Source organism: Lissotriton vulgaris, unplaced genomic scaffold (assembly GCF_964263255.1).
Source record: "Lissotriton vulgaris unplaced genomic scaffold, aLisVul1.2 SCAFFOLD_5795, whole genome shotgun sequence".
Classification (NCBI taxonomy): Eukaryota; Metazoa; Chordata; class Amphibia; order Caudata; family Salamandridae; genus Lissotriton; species Lissotriton vulgaris.
In genome coordinates, this window is record NW_028244763.1 from 43,711 (window position 1) to 53,131 (window position 9,421).

The 9,421-nt window shown below is 49.2% G+C and overlaps 1 protein-coding gene across 1 annotated transcript; it reads right to left on the bottom strand.

The window, feature by feature from the left end:
- Positions 1-7,850: 7,850 nt before the first annotated feature.
- On the bottom strand, positions 7,851-8,714 carry LOC147666756 (uncharacterized). The gene has a single exon (XM_086948903.1). It carries the CDS (start codon positions 8,712-8,714, stop codon positions 7,851-7,853), a length of 864 nt encoding a protein of 287 aa, XP_086805029.1.
- Between the last annotated feature and the right edge of the window lie 707 nt (positions 8,715-9,421).

Consider the following 9,421-nt stretch of genomic DNA (forward strand, 5'->3'; position numbering starts at 1 on the left):
GCTGCGTTCCTGACCTCCGTCATGTCACCATTGGGAGAGTGACTCCAGGAAATCACATAGCAGGGATGTGGTCTACCCTCATGTTGACGATGTGGATGCATACAACAGCATGGCATACTTACATCAGCATGCCCCAGGTGTGGCAGACATTGAAGAAGCACAGGGACTGTGACCTTGTGCCTCAGTTGATGTGTGAGAAGCTGGCGAGACATGTAATTAATCCTGTAGCACATGTGCATCACATGCATACAACACTTTGCACCGGCATAACGTCTACAACATATTGTGATGCACATCAACACTGGACTGGCACACCATTCAGTACAGGGAACTGGCACATGATGACAGCAACATGCCCACTGTGACAGAGGTGTAAAAGACGCACAGCATGACCCTGTGTCACCAGGTCATGTGTGTGCCATATGTGACATTGTGCCTGCTGTTTGCATATGAAATATTCAGGACAGTATCAAATTACTCACCTTTGAATATCCCCACGTGTCAACCTGGATGTGGCAATTTCCGCTCACCAGTACACTTGTGTGTCGGTAGGCATGTCCTGCGGCTCACCGTGTGTCATTGGCGTTGTGTGTGCCGTGATGACGTTGTCGGAGTACTCATACGTCACCTCTGCGTGCTCACGTCAGGTCCTCTTTTTTGACAACACCTGCGCTGGTCCCGTATGAGTGTAACCTAACTCATTTATGCAACGTAATCATAGTACGATCACTTATGACCATTTCACTTTGATTGTCTGACTCAGGACGGTGCCAATAGGGATGTCCGTTTCAGAGCCTGTGAGGATTGCAACCGTCTCATGTTGGTGACTGACCCTCACCGTCGGTGTCTCCACAGTTTTCACGTCAAGCAAGACAACTAGAGCTGCTCCGACTGCCGGGACCAGACATATGAATCCAGGTGTGAATGGTCCCACAAGCCGCTCAGACTCCAGCAGTTGGCCCTGCACCACAATAACTCATGGTCTGGACGTAGGACGAGTGCCTGGGCGTGGGTGTTGAGACATCAGAGCCCCTGGATTTGACATCAGTCCTCCAGGGCCAAGTCGTCAGGTAATCCACACAAGTGAAAGAGATGTCATCACACTTCCAAATCACCACAATGCACGTGCAATGCTGCATGGGAATCGGGTGACACCGCCCACGCGGCTCCGTCAGATTAGTAGCCGTCGTAGCCTGCACCACGACCTCCGGTCCCTGCTCTGCATGCGATGCAGGAGGACTAAGTGCGCTTCCTCATGTCCATGATGTTCCTCGCACCACCAACGGCCTACGCGGTGGCATCTGGCCCAGCGGACCCGTCTGGGGGCACTAGCGCGTCTGGTGATTTGACCCTGACGCCATCACTCGCTTTGTCCCTGACGCAGGCGGTGCATTTGTGCCGAACCCGCTGGCACTGACCGGATCTGAATGTTGATCCCGGTCCTCGCTGGTTCACCTCACAACCTCACTGGCAACTATCCCCCAGGTGTCAGCCTTTGCGCCGTTCTCGGGTGGTGCTGTCCCCGATACCACACACAGTACGGCACCGGCGTGGGAACTGTGCGGCAGTACACCACCATTAATGCTGCATGGTGGGTCAAACATCTACGAGCCGGGCACAGCTCATGACAACCCTGATTATCAGGGAATGGGTGTCAATGAGTATTGGGAGGGTCATGAAGACCCACTGATACATGAGTGTCAGTCCCAAGATGAGAGGACTGGTGGACTGGGGGATGCAAGTGGTATGGACACCTAGCCAGACACTGGTGATGTCTCTACTCCAAAAGTGTTTATGGATGAGGGGCCAACGTACAGTGTAATGTTAATGTTGGCGGCCAGAGCCTTGCCCCTTCATCTCCCCATTGCCGCCGTGAGGACCAACCTCCATGCCGCTGTGAGGACCAACCTCCATGCCGCTGTGAGAACCAACCTCCACACTGAGGTCCTTAAACTCCAGTCACGCTCCGCTGAGCCTCTGGAGGCCTATCCTGGGGAATGTACTGGATCAATATTGGCCAGCATGTACAGGCACGCTGCATGTTTGGCTGTAGATAGGCAGGTTGTCAGACGCCCACACCCCTCCCCGGACTGACCATGTTCCCTGTCCTCCCACCCCACCCCAGAGAGCATGGGCATCCAGCCCTCCAAATCACAGACCACATTCCCGGTAGCTCCGCTGTTGAGGGTATACAAGAGGTCTGAGCAGTACGGAAAGATGTCATCATCCTCCCTGAGTCTGGGACTGTGGTCTTCCAACATCACATTCCTCTTTGTCCGCTTCCCACACTCTGTGGGACATGGTTGTGTAACTGCTGGCAGAGTGTGCGTTGTAGGTAAGGGCAATACTTGGCCAAGCACTTGTAGGATGCCAGTCAGCGACACCGTATTTCATCCATTGAGGGCTGGATGTCCCCCACCTCACTGGGCACATCGATGGCATCCAGGGAGGCAAATTTGTCAGAAGATTAGTATGTATTCAAAGTCCCGGATATGCTACTGACTACTGTTCCTTACTGATATTTTGTTACAAAAGGTAAGTAACTAGTTGATACATTTCAGTACATCTGCTGTAGGAGCATCTATGTTGTGTCCTTGTCGTGATTGCAGGGTTACTAATGTACGCACACCGTGCCACTTGTGTCAATGAACCGCTCAGATGTGTGATGGCATCACAGACCATTTGTGACAAACAAACATTTATGCAGTATGAAGATGTACATGTAATAGTCAGGGAAATCTCACACCGCAACATGACTATGTCAGAACTGTGCAAATGATGGCACATGTGGTGTGTGTGTGTATTGCTGTCAGCTGTCTGGATGTGCAGACAACCTCCTACTGACATTCACATGAAGTGTGTCACTGACATGATACATTGTCATGCTCACTAAGACCTTTCCATCAGATCATTTGTCTGCATGTCATGTCCATTCCACAGACCAAAGGTCTTTCACTGTTCACCGAGGAGTGGATGGGAGCTGGAACATGTTACATCAGTGTTTCTCCCAAGCCACATTCAAACTTGTGAAGATTTGTTGAAGCAGTGTTGCTTCTGCCATGTACATTGTTTTTTTTAGTCAGACAGTTGGACACATTTTCAAATAATTGTGTATTGCAGGGCACCCCCTCTGGAAAGGCCGTTACCTGACTTGGAAGCCATGAGGGAACGCAATTGCATCTGTCGTTATCGCTTCACCAGACAGATGATCAAGGACCTGACGGACAGACTAGAGGTTCACCTGCAACCACGACACAGGTATCCAACTGCGCTGACACCCAAGGTAAAGGTGATGGCAGCCCTCCATTTCTTTGCCACAGGTACGTTCAAATATACCATAGCTGATGTGGGAGGGATGTCTCAGACCATGTTCAGCCGTGTATTGATGGATGTTTTGGCTGCAATGTTGCGCCACCTTGATGAATTTATCACATTCCCTACTCCAGAACAGTTGACAGATGTCATGGGGGAATTCTATGCCCTGGGATGCATGCCACATGTAATTGGTGCAATTGATGGTACACATGTAACTCTGGTGCCACCACAGGCTCAGGAGCAAGCGTATCGCAACAGGAAACACTACCACTCGATAAATGCCCTGGTGGTGTGTCTTGCCAACATGATTATCTCACATGTTTCTGCACGTTTTCTAGGATCGTGCAACGATGCTTTCATCATGAGGCGTAGCAGGGTACCGCAGATGATGCTGCAGCTGCACAACCACCGGGCATGTCTTGTTGGTGAGTATACTCTGTCAGCTATGTATGTCAGTATGTCACAACTTCTACATCAGAATCATATTACACACTCATTTCCATGATGTCGATTTGCAGGAGACGCTGGTTATCCAAACATGCCGTGGCTCATGACTCTGCTACGCAACCCCAGGACAGCTGCAGACCAGCGGTACAACAATGCACATGGGAAGACCAGGCGGGCGATTGAGCGAACATTTGGACTCCTGAAGAGCCGGTTCAGGTGCCTGGACAAGACAGGCGGAGCCCTCCAATACAGCCCACGCAAGGTGTGTGACATCTTCACTGTGTGCTGCATGCTTCACAACATGGCAGTGGAGAAGGCCGTGCCACTCTACCTTGATCCTGATGAGCTGGAACATCCGCCCGTTGAGGATGAAGGCCTTGCCCAGGATGCCAGTGATGAGGAGGATGACGATGATATCCGGAGTCACCTCATCCGCAACTTCTTTTCATAATGGTGAGTCATAGCAACTTTTATGTAATACATGTACTACAGAGTTGCATGGGTAGCATGATGTGTATGCAGCAGACTGTATGCAATGTCACTTGGAAGTCTGTTGTGCTGTGTCACACAGGTGCAGATGTAATACAACACACATACGTGCTATGTGTGTACTTGGAATGTACAGGTGTCCTACAACATCTGGATATTCAACAGGACATTGTCAAAAAGACATTGTACTGAACTTGACCCCTTGTGTGCCACTCTCATCCACAGCTCGCCCTGCCTGTTGTCCGTTGGGGTCATCGTGGTCACCCTGCTATTGCTCATTATGATTGCAACGTCAGCCTAATCAACGGAGCATGCATGGACATGTGGAGAGGTCAATTTGGGTAAGGACTCATGTGAGGCTGTTTAGCGTTGGTATGTCTGGAATCGTGTGGTACATGTTCAGGTGCATGTAGTGCGACCATGAATACATGCAACAACATCATGTCACTTATTACATGTATGCCCACTCCCATGACAGGATAGTCACCCCATCTGACAGTCATCTGTTGTAGTTGTACACTCTGGTGAATGCATCAATGTGTGTAGACATTGAACTGCAACATTGCATATACCATGGTTTGACATTGTGTCAGAGGTCTCAAACACGGAACGGACTCTGTGGGAGATTGCACCCTCACTGTGTGCATATGATTGTGACTGGATCCTCACCTCCACCTTGTGGGACAGTCCAGTTTGGTAGCCATAATACCATGTTGTGTAGGTGTGGCCCACTGTATGTTCCACATGTTAAGACAACTGTCCTGTGATTCTGTGTACATGGATGCATTGCCCCTTGTTGTAGTATATCATGTCACTGTCATGTCGTTACCTCAGTGCAGGTTGCAAATGATGCTCCGCCAGCCTTCACAGGGAGTAGCACTTCTATTTTGATTCACATGCTGCCATGTATGTTTTGCTTGAGACATGACAATGTTGGGATGATGCATATGTTAATTATTTTGTTGCACCAGTGGAGTGCGGTCATTCACATGATTCTCGAGTCCCGTGCAGCATTTATGTGCAATGGTCGGGTATCATTTTGTGGTTTGGTTCAACATCACTTGCAGTTGAAATTTCTTCTACCTGCATCTCATGTTTAGCATAATAATGCTATGTTGATAGATCATAAGACTGGCTACAGAGTGCCTTCATTGCATGTAGGTCATTAGCTTCGTCATCATATGTGATTCTCACAGCTGTTGTGGGTGAAGTCAATTTTGCCTACATGGCCCTTATGGGTACACATGATCAAATACAGATATTACAGTTTGCGTTAGTAGCATTGCCAAATGTTTTCATTTTTTTGTAAGGTCCACCTCAACTGAGCCAGTGAATGAGTTTTTAACAACATAGATCTCATTGCATGGTAGCTCACTTGTGAGCGTTACACAATACTCTAATGGATAACAGACTGTCCTAGGTTTCATGTTTCCGTGTCATGGCATTGGATCTCATGTGATAGCATGATGACTAATCTAATGTTGTCTACAGGCATTTCACTTCACAGGTGTGACTGGTAGGGTGTATCAAATGAGGTTTTTGTAGTGTCAGGGACATGAGAATGTACTCCTAATGGTTCTTTGCCTCTGTTTCAGGTCTCCCTCCCAGCTGTTCCCATCCTCTCCTTCCCTCGCCTGATCGCCCTTTTGTGTCTGTCATTTGTACTCAGACCAAGGGGCTATTTGGAGGTGGAACCCTTTGAGCATCACACCACTCTGATGAAGGAAGGTACGGCCAGTCCTTGACAGGCTTGTAGATAATAGTACTGCTGCATTACAGGTGACATCATTAATAGTGTCATTTTGAGTCCTTGCCAATGCACATGTATGTTTGATAGAGCTCCATGGGCTCCCAATGTAAATAATCATGTTGTGCATGACGTGTGATTTATTCATCAAATTGTGCCGCCTTCATGTCAACGGACATGTCCTTCTCATGTGCATGTTTACTATTTGGCATGTAGTAAGCTTATGCTTGTTATGTGTTTACGTGTCCAGTGGGCACATGTATGGTGTTGGGGAAGGCTAGAATACTATATTTTGTGTGAGGTCGATGGCATTGTAGCTGCTGTTTAGCTTTCAACACACTAGCTGTAGTCTACACCTGCTGACGCTGTGTGTCCTGTGCCCCACTTGTATTTACGGGCCCTGATACAGTGGCTGTGATCTTTGGTGATTACTGTGCAATTTTATTTGCAGTGACCCTGAGTGAGTCAGACACTCCTGCCTTCACATACACATGTCACTTTGTGGCTTGCAAATGCCCTTGTGGTATGTGCTTGTTTGGCAAGTTGTCACACCCCTCCTGCCGTCATGTCTTCACTCATTGCTGCTGTTGCATACACAGCCACGATGTAGCGCACACTATTCAGGTACACAGACACCTACAGGATGACCCTCCTTCCATCCATTTGTAGAGCATGCTACTGCCACCCTACGCACAGACAACACCAGACAATCACCCTCCTGGTATCACAATGCTTCTAACTCAGCCATTGCAGCTAATATGCCTGTGTGTGCAGCACATACTGGCACGACTATGCAGATTCACATGACATTGGGTCTACGTACCACCAGGTCATGTGCCGTGTACAGCACACACACACCTTCCATAGGGACAATATTGTACAGTGTTACCTTGTCAACACCACAGCTGGAAGAATCATCTTGCTAACAGTCACGTGGCAGTACACAACCTGGTCACACCACTTCAACATAGCTGTCACAGTCAGTCAAGTAGCTACAGGGGACACACACCATGACCACGTCTCTTGGGTGTGGTGTGATTTCCCCAGTGTGGTGTAGGTATTTGTCAGACGTGGATAGTTGTTCTGTGTGCGTCGTTCCCATGAAAGGAGTGTAGTACTTGTAGCTACATAGGGGTAGGTCACCTAGTCAGGTGTGCTTGTGTAGAGTGCAACAGCCCATTGCACACAGTCTGTCCTGCCACCCTTGTCCTGTGTGCCATTCATCACATCCACAGTACTGCATCATGTTGATGATAGTTCACATACCTGAGGACACAGTTGTAGGTACTCCCTACGTGGACAACTAGTCTTGTCACAATGATCTGTACACCTCAATGTGACTCTCCTGGGCCTGGCTGTGATTGCAGTTTTGGCATCCAAACCCCCTTCCAGCATTTACTAGCCCACACAGGTGTGTCTTTCCATCCATGTATCTAGTTGTTAGTAATTACTGACCGATGTGTGTCCTCACACAGATTCGGATCCAAGTGTGTGGATGGCTGTTGTTTGTTGGATACCCTTGCATTGTATACATTTGCACACACATATCAATGTATGCTGTGGTTCAAAGATAAATCAACAAATGCGTATGAGGTTCTGTATATTTATTTGGTGATCTTGTGCAGGAAATGTGAATAGGTTCTGTACAGAAAGGGGTGGAATCCAAAGTTCACTGCTGGAGATGAGATGCCTTACAGTTTCAGTCACCAGAGTCCAGGCCACAGTGCTTGGCATCATTGGGCAGACTGTGGCCAGCAAGTCCATGTGGGAGAGTCACAGAGGGGATACTGTTGCACCCAGGGGCAATATGCCAGGTCCAGTGTCCTGGGAGATGTGCATGGCCCACTGCCCCTCAATGTCTTAGCCGTGGACGACCCACCTTCCTAGGGGGACCCTCACGTGCAGGCACGGACGATGCATGGGACGCTACGTCAGAGAGTTCCTCCTCCTCCTCCTCCCTCCCTGTGACTGGTGTCGCACTTTGCCATGATGTTGCTGGCCTTGTGACACAGGGAGGGTGCTGCATGTTGGCAGCTATCTGACATAGCGATTGGCTCATTATCCGATGCACCGTCAAGAGCTGAGCCAGGCTTGCCTCCACCCGTCCATAATGTTGTTGTTGCCTGGCTATTTGATCTGCCTGCTGTTCTTTCACCTGGTTGAGGGCCTCCGCAAGCTGGCCTACCTCCCTGGTGTCCCGCCGGTATGCCTCCAGGATGTTAGTGAGTTCAGGCATACCGGGGCCTGCAGCTGACTGGCCAGATCCTCGCCTCCGCCTTGCACCACTCCCACCACCCTGACCCACATGAGCACGGCCTGCGCTTGTGGGCACATCCGATCGACGGGCCCCCCGAGTGCTGGCAGGGTGGAGGTTGTCTGCCACCTCAGGGGCACCCGACAAAGGCTGTCCCTCATTTTCAGACAGGCTCTTAGATGGGTCATGTGGAGGGCTCTGACCTGTCTGCTGGGATGTGGTGGGAATGGTTCTGGTGGTTGGCAGAGATGTAGCTGGTACAGTTGCTGCAGGTGTTTGGGATCCAGAGGAGCCAGGTTGGTTGGGGTCATCCACAGTGCATTGAGTGGCATCGCTGTCGGTGGGGTCTGGGTCCTGCTGAGTCTGGGACTGGGATCCTTCTCCCCCCTGGTTGGGGGGGGCTCCACACGTTGCCCTGTGTGTGGGAGAGTCAGACACTGTTAAGGCACTATCAAGTGACATCTTGTTTATTTATCCATTATCTGCATCACAGTTCCAAATGCTTTACATTGTTGTCATTTTTCAGTTGTGTATGTAGTGGTAGTAAATTGACATGTACTCTGGGGTATTTTCATTCCTCCATTCTCTTGCCAATGACTGACACAGCCATTGCTGTGTCTTGTCTTGTCGGCACAACACATATAAAGCATTGCTCAGGCTCACACAACATCCAGGATACAGTGTAAATCCTTATGTCTGCGTCAAGCATGCACAGAGTTTAGATGCAGCATGTTGATGTAAGAGACAGAGCATCATTAATTTGCATAACATCTACTACTTTAGATGTCTTTTGCTGTTCCGTGATGGCCACACAATTCCAACACCCCTGGACCTGTACACACACTTATGGATCATGGCTTTTGTACGTGGCACTTCTCAAAGACGCATCACCTTGTCAATACTCATGTCCATGTTGGTACTTAAGTGCATCCACAACAGTCATGAGATGGGGCACGTGCATTGTTTGAGAGGCACAATGGACAGGAGCTTCTGCAATGTGCATGTATTAGTTGAATGCGTATTCATATGAGTGAGTGTTTAGTTGTGGTACATGACAATTGGGACAGTGTTGCACTACATTGCCTGTCTCCAGGGGATGAGTTTCTGTAAGGGGGGGGTGTGACAGGCCATGCTAGTAGTTAGTGTGTGATTTGCAAGCGTCCATCATT